The sequence below is a fragment of the Ylistrum balloti genome, unplaced genomic scaffold (assembly GCF_031769215.1).
Source record: "Ylistrum balloti isolate Yb309-2 unplaced genomic scaffold, AGI_CSIRO_Ybal_v1 Utg371000, whole genome shotgun sequence".
NCBI classification, from domain to species: domain Eukaryota; kingdom Metazoa; phylum Mollusca; class Bivalvia; order Pectinida; family Pectinidae; genus Ylistrum; species Ylistrum balloti.
Window position 1 is genome coordinate 649,225 of NW_026782558.1, and position 16,896 is coordinate 666,120.

At 35.1% G+C, this 16,896-nt stretch overlaps 1 protein-coding gene across 6 annotated transcripts in view; it reads right to left on the reverse strand.

The window, feature by feature from the left end:
- Positions 1 to 16,896, reverse strand: part of LOC132559994 (sarcolemmal membrane-associated protein-like) — a 90,113-nt gene that overhangs the window by 40,927 nt on the left and 32,290 nt on the right. For 5 of the 6 annotated variants that reach the window (XM_060224645.1, XM_060224647.1, XM_060224646.1 and 2 more), the window contains exon 5: positions 9,018 to 9,108. In XM_060224645.1, the coding sequence (XP_060080628.1) occupies positions 9,018 to 9,108 (91 nt within the window). Of the gene's footprint in view, positions 1 to 9,017; positions 9,109 to 11,099; positions 11,156 to 16,896 lie in introns of those variants that run through there. The other variant, XM_060224648.1, reaches the window with a different exon arrangement.

The window sequence follows — 16,896 nt, forward strand, 5'->3', positions numbered from 1 at the left end:
TCTTCTTCTGTACAAGCACACTTGATCTGTATAATGTAGCACACAATCTTTGCTTTTACAGGAAAATGTATGATGAAAAAAACAGATAAACTTCAATGTGTAAATAATGAGACTCTTTCTGGACAGTCCTCAAACTGGAAAAAGAAGTGAAGTACACAAAAATACAAAAATTTGGAAAGTGTACTGTTGACATGAAGATGGACCACTCACCATGCTGTACTTGACAAAACCAACCACTGAAGTAAGTGGCTGGAGAAATTGGACCTCGGTATATCACAAAAGTTTATCCTAAAGCTGAATGTTAGTACATCATGTACAGTTAGTCTCTGTAAGTCAGAAACATTGCCTTAAATCCTGAGACTGTTCATATATAAAGACAAAACTACTACAAACACTAACTCACCCACAACATCCCAGTTTAAAATGGCATTCCGAGAGCAATTTCACCTTCAAAATTTGACCTCTATATCTGAATAATAGACTTGGATGCAAATTAACATACCAAGATAGAGGTTTCAGATAACAGAAACACAGACTTAAGCATAATCATAATTGCAAAACAAACAAGTTGAGAGTCAGATGAAACCAACCTTTATATCAATTCAGTTTTTAGATGTTTCAAGACAGAAATAAAACCTGCATTTTGTCTGTTAACAATAAAACATTTCTACCAATGAAATAAATTTTGACAGCTCAATATAAGATGTGACTCAACTTTAAAGTTGTTAGAAGTCAGTGTACACAAAATATGAATCTTTTGACAGAAATCAAGAGATCCCTGGAAATATTCTGTCGTCAGCAGGTAAGTTCTTAAGTAAACATAGATAAAAAAGCCTATTATGGTAGGATAAACCTGAAACATGCACTCAATGGTCACCTTAACAATACTGTAAATATGTTTTGTTTTTAGATGCAAAGTGAACCTAATCCTGAATCACAAGCAAGGGTATAAAACAACCATTCTAAAATAATGGTTATGTAACATATTTCTAATTGGACGGTTTTCATTATCTGATCCCTGATATACTCATGATTTCTGATGCCAGCCCAAAGATGGCGACCATGTTTCCAGTTGAGGCAGATGATCGACATTGACATGGAGAAATTTATTATAACGACATGCTAACACGTGTCATCGAAATATGAAGGGAAAGTACCATAATGATAAACTTGTCTGCTTCCAGTGAGTTTGAAGGTAGACATAATGACAAAATGTTGATAAAGACGGTAACTGTTAAAATAGGCGACATTCTCAATTCAGGGATCAATTTCTTACCTAACAATATCACGACAAAAATGAAATCATATCACATGATATTGTCTCCTAGTTTTACTGGATAATTCTAAAGAGAACAATATATAAATCCCAATATCCATTTTGAAAAAAAACCCATTTCGATGAGCTTCTTGTCATGATCTCTTGTCAATGCTTCTTCCTGATGGCCGTTGTTTTATTGACCATCTTTAGTAAATAAATACCTTTACCTTTCAGAGATAGAAATGACAAACTTAGGTATGAACACCAGGAATCAATATAAACAACAATTTAGACAGATAATTCTTGCACAGAATATTTCAAGCTTTTTATGTGCCTCAACCTACATCCTGACCCAAAATAATCAACATCTTTACTGAAAAGAGGGCAGAGCTTCTACCTCATCAAAGGTTGAAAGGAACATTTTGATTGGCTAAGACAATGTGAGTGACCATTGTGAACTAAACTGTGTAGGTATTGGTTTTTGTTGAATTTCATTGATATTGCAATGATTTCAACATTTTTAGACTCAAATTATAATAAAATGGGAATAGTGTGCTTGTGTTTTGGCATATACTGGCAATTAGATAATGAATTTTGTCATTTTAACCAGGGACGTATAATACTGTATTATACGTCCCTGTTTAAACAGAAGACACAAAACTAAAGTTCATGATCTAATCTCCAGTATATGCATAAAAAACCAAGCATACTGTCCCCTTATTACGCACAATGTCAGGTCCTTAAGTTGTGCACAATCAGTAAAACAGAACCAAACTTTGGGTTTAATCAGGTTTGCACAAGGTAACCATTGAAGCCCGATCATTTTTGTCAATGTATTCAGAGAAAAGCATCTACTTTGTCCAGAATTACTATCAGTATATCATCTCTGTAAACCAGCACTTTGGAAAAGGAGTTTTAAGTTTGTGAAATATGTTGAAAATGGCAGCTGTGGAATCCATCTTGGAAAACTTTTCTCTGAACTAAAAATCTATTATGATCTCAGTACTGTATAATAGTTTAACTCTGAGGGGGCTAATATTTCTCAGTAGACCCAGTTTGTGCTAGTTCGTGGGAATCAATCTTCATGTATGTCCTGATACAGTCATCCATGTATACAGACACATAACACAGATTTCCATATACATACATTATGGTTCTCTCTTCTACGTTTACTAGGTATTTAATTTTCGCACTTTTTTTTTGATGACCATGAATATAGCAAAATTAAATACCCTGTGAATATTACCAACTTTGCAGTATTTCATTCAGAATAAATTGAAGATAGGAAGCGTTAACAGACTGTACAGTTTTAGATGTACACACTTAAATTAGTTTTAACACAATATACATCTCACACATCTAGTAGTACCTGTACTAAGTCCATGTGGTGTTCCTGTCAATGTAACTATTCTCCATGTCTGTAACTATATTACTATCCTTTGTGCGTCTAAAATCACCATTTTTGTTCTGACAGGACTGTGTAGAGGTGATAGTTACGTGACAGAACCTACATTACCGGGATCTACTTTATCAGGACACAGAGCTAACCAGATATACACAATGATCTCACCTGTCAGCTATGTCTGAAGTAGACTTACCAATGTCACTCTACTAGCTACCTACAATTTATTTTTTCTCCCAGTTCTCCAGAAATGTTGCCTTGTTTAGGTGCTTTTATCTTACCAGTGTCATTTCCTTTTCAGGAGTGGACCTACACCTAAATACCTGGGCTACATGAAAGCCAAATAAGTTTTTCACTGGTAGTATGTTTTCATTTCCTGTGTTTCAACACCTGTATGCTAATATATCTTATGTAAATATTTATCTGTACAATGTTAAGCATTTTTATAACTTTTTTATGTTTAGGCGATGCATATCTGTGCATTTTTAACTACCTTAACCCTCTCTCTCACCTGGTGTTACCGACATATGCTTATCACCAGACCTCTGACCTAAAGTTTGGACATGGTGACAATTTTAGAAGAAAAGAAATATATTCTCATGAAGTAAATGCTTAAGAAAATTACCAAACAAGGACACAGCTGTTGGATTTAGCAAAGAGTTACATACCTATACTAAAGTATTCAACAGAGCTAGACTGAGAGGCACGTTAAAAATACTTATCAAATTTTAAATACAATCAGGACAGATATTTATAGGTGTACATATCATCAAAACAATTCATTTCAATTGTAGCATGTCATTGTTTAATATGAAGATTATTCGTAATTCTTTTTGGATAAAATATATTGTGTAATTCTTACAGGTATCTGGTTTTTAACTCTAATAAATATCCATTACAAAATTTATCAAATAATTAAGAAAAATAAAGAAAATCAATGAAAATAAATAAATGAATAAATATTTCCTGTACCTGTGTATCATCATTCTTCATCGAACTTGAATTTTCTCTTTTGTGTAATCGTAAAATCTGTTGAATTTTCAACTTCACATCAATATTTTTAATATTCCTTAACTCTACAGACTTCAGAAACATCACTCCTCCTTGGAGTATAAACAACAGCAGACAGATCATAGCAGTAAAGAATGAATGGTTGAATGTTCAATTCATGATGTTATACATATAGTCTTGTAGGAAACAAATTCCTGTGTGGTATCCTGGACAACTTAGTGCTAATGTGTATCATAACATTTTATCTGTCATTAAGACAATTTTCTTAATGAATATCAGGTATAATCATTGTGTACATACTCAATTACTTTGTTTTGATCATTTTCTTTTCAAGTCTTTCAAAATTGCTTTGATTTTCACAACAAATCTAAAAAGATCTCTAAATTCATTTACATTTCACCATATAAGAATATCAACAGACCTCATACACTAAAACATGTCTTATCATAAGTGACATAAAGATATATTCAACGAGCAAGCAGGGAAAGGTATCGGAAATTTTCAGACGTTTAACAATGATGATATCAAAGTCTATAAATTGCTTTTTCCCAAATTTGCGAACTTCTGTATCACTGTATTAGTATGGAATGGTCTGTTGTTATATCTGCCAGATTCTTACATACCAAACAAGTTTAGATAAAGTATTTTTTTGTATGGAGCATTTGTGACGAACATTATGTACATCTTCTGCAACATCAAAAGTGCCAATTGGAATATAAATAGCCATTAAATAGACCGTTCATTGTAAAAAGTGATCTAAATGGATGATCAATTAGATGTGTCAGATTGCCCCTGTCAACAACCAATGCAGCTTTTAACTTTTTTTCTGTGATTTTTTTTTTAAATTCCAACTAGAGTTAGGCAAGGCTCTCAAACTTGTCATGGTTTTTGAGAAAATTTCATTTAGAATTCTTGAAGTTAAATGGCCATAACCCCCAGGAAAATAAACATACAGTAACATAATAAAAATGTCACCAGCTTATTACTATTACACAGCTACATAAAAAATTATCTGGAGTTAATCAGCTGAAACAAAATCATGTAGAATGACAGAACGATGGAATAAGGTCATGGTTGTGGACAGGAAAATAATTTGACTATCAACCACTGATATTTGCTCTAGCCAATCAGGACACAGTGACCAGAATAAGTGACTAACAGCTGTTCCTACAATTTCAAGTCAAGGTCACTAAGCCGATCACTGATACTTAATGTTATCTTCAATACAATTACAAAGAGAATTATATTTTCATACTTCATGAAATAAGCATATTGTTATACCATTCAATTTACTGATGTCATCATTCATTCAAATTCAGTCAATTTCACCCAGCAAAATTTAACAAATCTTTTTAATATCTTCTCTATTATCTGTGATATTAATTTACAGGTAGGTATGATGCCTCATTTTTGCAAACTTCACCAGCAATTTTTCTATCTATATCCAGTAATGTACTGTTTGGAAATGTTGTGCGAATGTTTGTCAAGACTTTTTCACCTCGGCACATGTGAATGACAACATGAGAATCCTGTCTGTCCTTCCACACAATGTAAACACAGACAGTGGCCTGGTTCACCAGCCATGCCTAGGACTTACCTGTTCACACAAAATATCCATGTATCAACCATTTCTCCCATGAATGCATCACTTTAACACTCTATAGTACTGTACAATCCTCCGTATCTAATAAGTTTAATTTGCCAATCAATCAGAACACATTTCCTGATAAATCTTTGCACACAGGGATTCCTTCCGGCTCGGTGAACATCCTTTATATACCTATATGTTACAGGTCACGTACATGTATTATACAATTTACCTGTCCCAGGTATATGGAGTCAGTAGACCATATCCCCTTGGTCACAGTCGTTGGTATATTTATTGTCTTCCCTTGTCTGGCAAACTTCCACAATAATAGTATCTTTAATGCACCCTGGTCATAACACATGGCCCAGCATAGTCAGAAACAGAGTATAACAAGGCCTACCATACACAGAAACAGTGTATAACAAGGCCCACCATACACAGAAACAGTGTATAACAAGGCCCACCATACACAGAAACAGTGTATAACAAGGTCCACCATACACAGAAACAGTGTATAACAAGGCCCACCATACACAGAAACAGTGTATAACAAGGCCCACCATACACAGAAACAGTGTATAAAAAGGCCCACCATACACAGAAACAGTGTATAACAAGGTCCACCATACACAGAAACAGTGTATAACAAGGCCCACCATACACAGAAACAGTGTATAACAAGGCCCACCATACACAGAAACAGTGTATAACAAGGCCCACCATACACAGAAACAGTGTATAACAAGGCCCACCATACACAGAAACAGTGTATAACAAGGCCCACCACAGACAGAAACAGTGTATAACAAGGCCCACCATACACAGAAACAGTGTATAACAAGGCCCACCATAGACAGAAACAGTGTATAACAAGGCCCACCATACACAGAAACAGTGTATAACAAGGCCCACCATACACAGAAACAGTGTATAACAAGGTCCACCATACACAGAAACAGTGTATAACAAGGCCCACCATACACAGAAACAGTGTATAACAAGGCCCACCATACACAGAAACAGTGTATAACAAGGTCCACCATACACAGAAACAGTGTATAACAAGGCCCACCATAGACAGAAACAGTGTATAACAAGGTCCACCATACACAGAAACAGTGTATAACAAGGCCCACCATACACAGAAACAGTGTATAACAAGGCCCACCATACACAGAAACAGTGTATAACAAGGTCCACCATACACAGAAACAGTGTATAACAAGGCCCACCATACACAGAAACAGTGTATAACAAGGCCCACCATACACAGAAACAGTGTATAACAAGGTCCACCATACACAGAAACAGTGTATAACAAGGCCCACCATACACAGAAACAGTGTATAACAAGGTCCACCATACACAGAAACAGTGTATAACAAGGCCCACCATACACAGAAACAGTGTATAACAAGGCCCACCATACACAGAAACAGTGTATAACAAGGTCCACCATACACAGAAACAGTGTATAACAAGGCCCACCATAGACAGAAACACTGTATAACAAGGTCTACCATAGACAGAAACAGTGTATAACAAGGCCCACCATACACAGAAACAGTGTATAACAAGGCCCACCATACACAGAAACAGTGTATCACAAGGCCCACCATACACAGAAACAGTGTATAACAAGGCCCACCACAGACAGAAACAGTGTATAACAAGGCCCACCATACACAGAAACAGTGTATAACAAGGCCCACCATAGACAGAAACAGTGTATAACAAGGTCCACCATACACAGAAACAGTGTATAACAAGGCCCACCATACACAGAAACAGTGTATAACAAGGCCCACCATACACAGAAACAGTGTATAACAAGGTCCACCATACACAGAAACAGTGTATAACAAGGCCCACCATACACAGAAACAGTGTATAACAAGGCCCACCATACACAGAAACAGTGTATAACAAGGCCCACCATACACAGAAACAGTGTATAAAAAGGCCCACCATACACAGAAACAGTGTATAACAAGGTCCACCATACACAGAAACAGTGTATAACAAGGCCCTCCATACACAGAAACAGTGTATAACAAGGCCCACCATACACAGAAACAGTGTATAACAAGGCCCACCATACACAGAAACAGTGTATCACAAGGCCCACCATACACAGAAACAGTGTATAACAAGGCCCACCATAGACAGAAACAGTGTATAACAAGGCCCACCATACACAGAAACAGTGTATAACAAGGCCCACCATACACAGAAACAGTGTATAACAAGGTCCACCATACACAGAAACAGTGTATAACAAGGCCCACCATACACAGAAACAGTGTATAACAAGGTCCACCATACACAGAAACAGTGTATAACAAGGCCCACCATAGACAGAAACAGTGTATAACAAGGTCCACCATACACAGAAACAGTGTATAACAAGGCCCACCATACACAGAAACAGTGTATAACAAGGCCCACCATACACAGAAACAGTGTATAACAAGGTCCACCATACACAGAAACAGTGTATAACAAGGCCCACCATACACAGAAACAGTGTATAACAAGGCCCACCATACACAGAAACAGTGTATAACAAGGTCCACCATACACAGAAACAGTGTATAACAAGGCCCACCATACACAGAAACAGTGTATAACAAGGTCCACCATACACAGAAACAGTGTATAACAAGGCCCACCATACACAGAAACAGTGTATAACAAGGTCCACCATACACAGAAACAGTGTATAACAAGGCCCACCATAGACAGAAACACTGTATAACAAGGTCTACCATAGACAGAAACAGTGTATAACAAGGCCCACCATACACAGAAACAGTGTATAACAAGGCCCACCATACACAGAAACACTGTATAACAAGGTCCACCATACACAGAAACAGTGTATAACAAGGCCCACCATACACAGAAACAGTGTATAACAAGGCCCACCATACACAGAAACAGTGTATAACAAGGCCCACCATACACAGAAACAGTGTATAATGTCCACTACATCTCATAGTTGATCTAATCAATATAGCAATGTCCTTCACATCTAAACTAAATTGCTTAACGATGACTAATTAAGATCGAAAATATATTAAAGTTACAAAATCACATCTTTAAAGGTAATACATGTGTCAGAATCATAAACAAGAGACCCACAGGACCTATATCGCTCACCTGGATCTTTATGACCAACAATACTACATCTGTGCATATGTTCCACGTTTAACACATTTGAACCCTCTGACCTTCACTATGGGTCAAGGTCATTTCTTTTTGCAAACTTTCTTGGACTTCATAAAAGGAACATACTGGCCAAATATAATGATTCTAGGCTTTTTGATATTTCAGAAGAAATTGTTTTAAACGTTTTAACACATTTGACCCCTGTGACCTTGAAGATTGGTAAAGGTCATTTTTTTTAGCAAAATTTGTAGGACACCATAAGTGGAACATAGTAGCCTTTTATAATGATTCTAGGCCTTCCGGTATTTGGGGAGAAGTTGTTTAAAGATTTTGAACACATTTGACCTCTGCGACTTTGAATATGGGTCAAGGTTATTTTTTTTCGCAAACTTGGTTGGGCTTCATCAAAGGAACCTTTCAGTCAAATATAATGATTCTAGGCCTTCCAGTATTTTGGAAGAAGTCCTTTAAAGGTTTTAATACATTTGACCTCTGTACCTTTGGGCCAGGTGAGCTAAAATTCAAGTATAGATTTAGGACATCAGTAAGTGTGATGATAAAGGGCACAACTGAGAAAAATTTCTCACCTGTAAGTAATGTGCTAACTGGTACAGGTCCTGAGACTGTATTGAAATACCAGGTGCAACTGTGTTCACAAATGGGCTTGATTCCGAATAACTACAATGAAAAAAACAATACTTGTCATGTAGAAACAGACGACACTTTAAAAAAAGCACTGAAATGTGATGATGTAAAAAGAAAGATGTCAAGGTACAGTTTACAACAAATATAAATTTTGACCTAAATAACTTCAATATTAGATTTTAAAAATCTGACACATTACAATGAAGACAACAATATTTATGACAGGTCTCCAATACATCTAGATCTGATAAGATAAAGAGACATGACAGATATACAAAACATAAGTATACAATGGTTAGAGTTACAGACACAACAGGTGTACAAAATATAGACACAACAGGTATACAAAATATAGACACAACAGGTATACAAAATAAAAGTGTACAATGGTTAGAGTTACAGAAACATGACAGGAATACAAAATAAAAGTGTACAATGTTTAGAGTCTATATCTGTTATCACTATGCACAAATGATTTAAAGACAAATGCAGGATGTTGAGTATGGACAATTAAAATCAGTGCTAATCTCATAAGTTTCTATAACATACATTTGATGGAAGGTTCAAGAAAGTCACCAGTCTATCACTACATTACCTCCCAGTACCACTTTGGCAACTGGGTAGTCTTAAACACTCCTATTGTTTTGTACTGAAATAATTTTTAACTATCAAAGTAAGCTCCACCTTTTCAGTTTCATTTCAAAAATGTATTTATTTTCTGACACCATGTATCAAGTTTCTATACATGTATAATATTATGTCTGTATGACTGTAACGATTGTCACAGATCTTTGGAGCTGAAAGAACATGTCATTTATTTTCAACACATTATATATTTGATTATCAAAGACATACACATGTTCTACTTTAATCTACTCAAGTACATGTTTTTGTATGTTTTATTAACAGAGTTCAAAGACTATGCAAAAGACACACAAGTGAATCAAACAATTAATTAAATTGCACTATACAGCAGTTTCTTCCTTCTAGGAATCATCAGTGATGCTAAAGGCCTAGACTTTGAAACCTTGGACACAATGGAGGAAAATCAAATGTGGTTGAAGAAATGTCATAATCTAGATGGAGAGGATCACAGAAAGATATGTACATAAATGAATAATTTTAAGTTATTGTAAATATTTCTGTAAACAATGGCGTCAACATACAGAGTTAGTGTTGATGTTTAGACACCTGTTTCCTGCTACAGTCTGATAAATCCTTCTCTGTCCTAGATAGGGTTAAACATCAAAAGTAACATAATGTGTTACTCCCTATTTCTGTTGTTGGATATGATAAAAGACAATGCAGTAACTACATACCATAATACTTTAGTGTATTCCATTACTACCTTCATACTTTACTTTATATATTTTTTGTTTGATTTTAATTCTACATCTGTACTTACTATATAGAATCCATTTCCTGTTTCCTATCTGCAGTACAGATAACAATGTATGCTGTTTCACATTTGTATTGTATCTAGGTTACAGGTATACCACACTGAATCTTCTAATGTGTATAGAATTAAGTACACAGAAAAGGAATGTTTTCTTAAATTTCAATCATTTGTCTTTAAAGTTTTTGGAAATATTCAAAGTTTTTATATCAATCTACATCAGGGAATTATAAATGAACTGTTATAGGGACAATGAACTACATTTAATTCATAAAGCAGAGAAATTGTGAAACATGGAATTGAATCTGTTAATTCCAAAACAAAAATTATTCGAGACTTTTGGAATTATAATAAATAGATTATATACATTTGAAAATTTAAAACTCCAAAATGAAAATTTATAAATTTAATTTCGAAAAAGAAATATTTCAAGCATGAGCTCCTTCTAGTGAATGTATGTTATTTTTCCAATTACAACAAATATTGATGGGTATCTCTCGATAGATCCTGCCCTAAATAAGACTACAAACTAAGCTATGAAGTAAGGGGAGATTACTCTTGCTCTTTCAAAAAGGTTGGCCTCCCAGTCTTTCAAACCCAATTCCCAACTTCTCTCTTACCAATATACCTGTTAGTCCATAAAGAGCTTGGCAGGCATCCCATCTCCTAGACAAACACACAATTCTTACAGCCTAGATTCTGAATTTTCACATTTGACCTTGTTAAAAAGTATCACATAGCTGTATTTTTATCGGTACTGGAGCCCACATCCCTTTGCTGAAGTAAACGTTGATCCGCCATGTTTTTGCCTTACATAAACACATTATTAGGCCAGGAAGACCTCAATGTTGATTAATGTTCCGGAGTTTATGCAATGACATTTTACCACCCAGCACAATTTTCGATAATAAGCCATTAATTGCTGGCCAAAGCTAGTTATACATGTCGCAGCTGTTGCTGGGGAGGTGTCATTGTTATTGAGGTACAAATACTATGATATAGTGGGGAGTTTGGGATGTATTATCTATATTTCATTCCTATTCATTACTACCACAAAATAATTTCTATCCTGCAACGTATCTGTTACTCTGGCCCAATAAATGGCCCCTCCCTCCCCAACCCAATCATCAGCCATTAACCTGATATTAGGTAACTCCCTACTTTCTCCTTCCATAAAATGTCATTTATCCCTACCCCTCCACCTCCCAAGCCCTACATCACATCCTCCCCACCCATCTACCTATTTCACATGTATACAATAGGAGTACTGTAACACAACTTCGCTGCTTTTTTCTAGAAGTGAAATATTTATTTCTAATGATCACATGACTTGTATCACAGAAAACATCTGCTCTAATGGAGGCAGTATCAATAACATTGTAGGATTCATTCAGCTACCTCTGTCATATCAATTAACACCAAGGGAACATCATAACCTATGACCTTTACTTTGATGACCTTAAAACTGACCTTGACCCTGCCTGTCATCATATGACCTTAGATTTGAGAGGGTGATGAATCACCAACAATCTAACATACAATCTAGATACTGGGAAGTATTCCTCACAATTCAAACTTTTATTCTTCATCTTTCAACAAAAACAAGTTCACTGAACCATGATAAGCAGCATGACACATTTCATTTCTCAGAGGAAGAAAAACTTGAATAGGGACTGACTGAAATTACATTTTATCATATCACTGTATTTTTCCTGCAAACAAACAAGGCGAGTAGGAGCTCACATTGAGATCCCCAACCACTCATCATTTTCTTCTGCTTTCCAACTTTTTATTTCAAGTGGTCAAGGGTGACTTTTGACCTTTAGCCTTAACCAATGACCACAATATCTAATTAGGTGTAGACTTCAACCAGGTGATGCTATGTAAATATAAACTAAATTTGTTCATCAGTTCATGAGAAACATCATTGTTCGTCTAAAGGGCTGTGGTCTTATTTAGAAGTCTATATACTGGACAATGTAAAAGTGTTTGTTGTCATCCTCTATAGAACCGTAGAAGATAGAGTTGGGCTTATGAGCAGAAATGGACTACGAATATACAGAGTATATAACATGTGAATATAAAACCTCTTTAAAACTCTATTTTACTCTACGCGATCCATCATTATAGAAACCTAAGTCAATATAATGTACCTGCTAATCATGGTGCTTTTTGTGTTTGTTTTGAACTGCTAAGAGACAAACATATCCCAAACTGATGTAAGGTAACTTATACCTGATTTGTAGGTAACTTCCCTTGACCTAGCTATATGACTAACCATTGGCAACAGCCACAGGGGGGTGGGGGGAGAGGGGAGGGGGGAGGGGGGGTGTGTGACATGGAAATCATTGATTTCCTCTGTAATTTTCTTGATCACCTGGCAGTGATACAATCCAGATATGAAATCAGCAGTTTAATAGATATGGTATAATTCTGATTGCCAGCAGGAACTGACTTACACAAAGCTATGTACACAGATTATGGTAAATTATATATAGAATTGTGCCCCTGGACAATACACAATATTCTGTGACTATATATATATCCCATACATCTATCACAGAATCAGTCTACCCACCATCTAGCTGACCTATCAACAGTCACATCATCATAATCCACGCAATACGAATAATTTCATTATTATTGATATTTAACAGAATGGTTCAGGGCTAGATCAGAACATCCTGACATCCATACCATCAAGTGAAATCAATCATGTTCTTTTTTATAAGAAATGCTCACAGCAAGATAGGAAGTCCTTCACCAAGATAAAATAGATTCCTATCATCCCTTTCACAGTGTTAATACCCTATGAATAATTTCATACACTTATTCCTTATTTTTTGAGTATATTCACCCCATCTATAACATGTACACAGTAGACTTGAAGATACTTGTAAGTATTCCTATTAAGATCAGGTCTTCTTACCAGTTCCCATGTCTTTCTATCTGTTGTGGTCAAGGTCATCAAGAGCACTGGTCACTCCTGATCAATTACATCCACCTTTCCTACCACTTGTCAATGTGAAATGCACAATCTTGTTCTTTTTTTACCACAATGTCAGGTTTCTTTCCATTTATAGAAACAGCAACTATAGTGAAGTCCTACAACAAAGCCATAGCTGCAGTAAAATAGATTCTGTAAAAACTATCATCCCTTTCACAGCTGTACACCTGCTGAAAAATAAAAACTAGCTGCAGTAAATAGTTACACCTGCTGAAAATATCTGTAAAAACTAGCTGCAGTAAATATACACCTGCTGAAAATACACCTGCTGAAAATATCTGTAAAAACTAGCTGCAGTAAATAGTTACACTTACTGAAAATATCTGTAAAAACTAGCTGCAGTAAATAGTTACACTTACTGAAAATATCTGTAAAAACTAGCTGCAGTAAATAGTTACACCTGCTGAAAATATCTGTAAAAACTAGCTGCAGTAAATAGTTACACCTACTGAAAATATCTGTAAAAACTAGCTGCAGTAAATAGTTACACCTACTGAAAATATCTGTAAAAACTAGCTGCAGTAAATAGTTACATCTGCTGAAAATATCTGTAAAAACTAGCTGCAGTAAATAGTTACACCTGCTGAAAATATCTTTAAAAACTAGCTGCAGTAAATAGTTACACCTGCTGAAAATATCTGTAAAAACTAGCTGCAGTAAATAGTTACATCTGCTGAAAATATCTGTAAAAACTAGCTGCAGTAAATAGTTACATCTGCTGAAAATATCTGTAAAAACTAGCTGCAGTAAATAGTTACACCTGCTGAAAATATCTGTAAAAACTAGCTGCAGTAAATAGTTACACCTGCTGAAAATATCTGTAAAAACTAGCTGCAGTAAATAGTTACACCTGCTGAAAATATCTGTAAAAACTAGCTGCAGTAAATAGTTACACCTGCTGAAAATATCTGTAAAAACTAGCTGCAGTAAATAGTTACACCTGCTGAAAATATCTGTATAAACTAGCTGCGGTTAATAGTTACACCTACTGAAAATATCTGTAAAAACTAGCTGCAGTAAATAGTTACATCTGCTGAAAATATCTGTAAAAACTAGCTGCAGTAAATAGTTACATCTGCTGAAAATATCTGTAAAAACTAGCTGCAGTAAATAGTTACACCTGCTGAAAATATCTGTAAAAACTAGCTGCAGTAAATAGTTACACCTGCTGAAAATATCTGTAAAAACTAGCTGCAGTAAATAGTTACATCTGCTGAAAATATCTGTAAAAACTAGCTGCAGTAAATAGTTACACCTACTGAAAATATCTGTAAAAACTAGCTGCAGTAAATAGTTACATCTGCTGAAAATATAGTAAAAACAGCTGCTACATCTGCTGAAAATATCTGTAAAAACTAGCTGCAGTAAATAGTTACATCTGCTGAAAATATCTGTAAAAACTAGCTGCAGTAAATAGTTACACCTGCTGAAAATATCTGTAAAAACTAGCTGCAGTAAATAGTTACACCTGCTGAAAATATCTGTAAAAACTAGCTGCAGTAAATAGTTACACCTGCTGAAAATATCTGTAAAAACTAGCTGCAGTAAATAGTTACACCTGCTGAAAATATAGCTGCAGTAAAAGTTACAGCTGCAGTAAATAGTTACACCTGCTAGCTAGCAGTAAATATCTGTAAAACTAGCTGCAGTAAATAGTTACACCTACTGAAAATATCTGTAAAAACTAGCTGCAGTAAATAGTTACATCTGCTGAAAATATCTGTAAAAACTAGCTGCAGTAAATAGTTACACCTACTGAAAATATCTGTAAAAACTAGCTGCAGTAAATAGTTACACCTGCTGAAAATATCTGTAAAAACTAGCTGCAGTAAATAGCTGCTGAAAATATCTGTAAAAACTAGCTGCAGTAAATAGTTACATCTGCTGAAAATATCTGTAAAAACTAGCTGCAGTAAATAGTTACACCTGCTGAAAATATCTGTAAAAACTAGCTGCAGTAAATAGTTACATCTGCTGAAAATATCTGTAAAAACTAGCTGCAGTAAATAGTTACACCTGCTGAAAATATCTGTAAAAACTAGCTGCAGTAAATAGTTACACCTGCTGAAAATATCTGTAAAAACTAGCTGCAGTAAATAGTTACACCTACTGAAAAATAAAAATCTGTAAAAACTGCTGAAAATAGCTGCAGTAAATAGTTACACCTGCTGAAAATATCTGTAAAAACTAGCTGCAGTAAATAGTTACACCTACTGAAAATATCTGTAAAAACTAGCTGCAGTAAATAGTTACACCTGCTGAAAATATCTGTAAAAACTAGCTGCAGTAAATAGTTACACCTACTGAAAATATCTGTAAAAACTGCCAACAAAACAAAATTTCATCTTTCCATCTAGTTTGTGACGTTTTCTTTTACCATTTCTGATTTTTATCAGTTGTCATTTATGTTTCAACAATTTAAGTCATTTATTTCACTGACGAGTCCTAGAAGAACAGCTGTATGACGCAGTTTCATAAATGAATTAGATCTACTATATCTAATTCTTAATTTGTATACAAAGTTTTTATTCACTTGTGCAAATTTTGTGAACTCATTTTATGACAGAGTGGACAAGAGAAGGCTATTATTTTGTGGTATCTGGTGACTCCCTCACTGAACACCATACTGGAGGCCTGTTGCATGTCACCCAGAGCAATGGAATAAAATATAATTCCCAAACACACAACTGTGATAGGCCAGTCTTATTTCTCAGCTTCCTGAGAAACACAAACTGCTCTGTCTAAGAATCATCAAACACACCCCAGGTCTTTACCTCAGTGAGCTATTGAGACTCGCGAAGTGTTGACAGAGAAGTCTATTGTTAAATGATGAAACATAAAATGAGAGGTAAAATATACATAATTCATTATTGCATACGTAAACACATGGCCCAATCATTTCATATGTATGTATAAACTGACAGTAATGAGAAGACAACTCCAGCAAGGGAAAAAGTTCTTGTTAATAGATGAGATGTAAAAGGGTGAAAATTTGTATGAATGTTTGTTAAATATGCACATGGTCCAGTTATTTAGTGAAACACCACAGCAAGGAAAACATAACTTTAGCTTCATAACAAATTTTAGTACTGCTGATATAAGCAGGAAGGGGAGATAATCAAAATATGTAAGTGAAAAGAATCCAGTAGAATACCCTTGGCAAGACAAGGGGAAAGTATCCTAGTAGATGAGATAGGCTATGTGAACTTTAACAATGACTTGCATGATATTGGCTGCATTTTCTGAATATCCTGATTTTCTGCAGAAATAAAAAAATAATCTCAAATTGACGAAATAATATATCAAGCAAAATATCTGCACATGTACTCAGTTCTATAGATTGTAAAATACATACAGGCTTCAGTGGTCATTTTATTCATAAGCCTGTAGTTATAGCCACCTTATGAAAACAAATAAT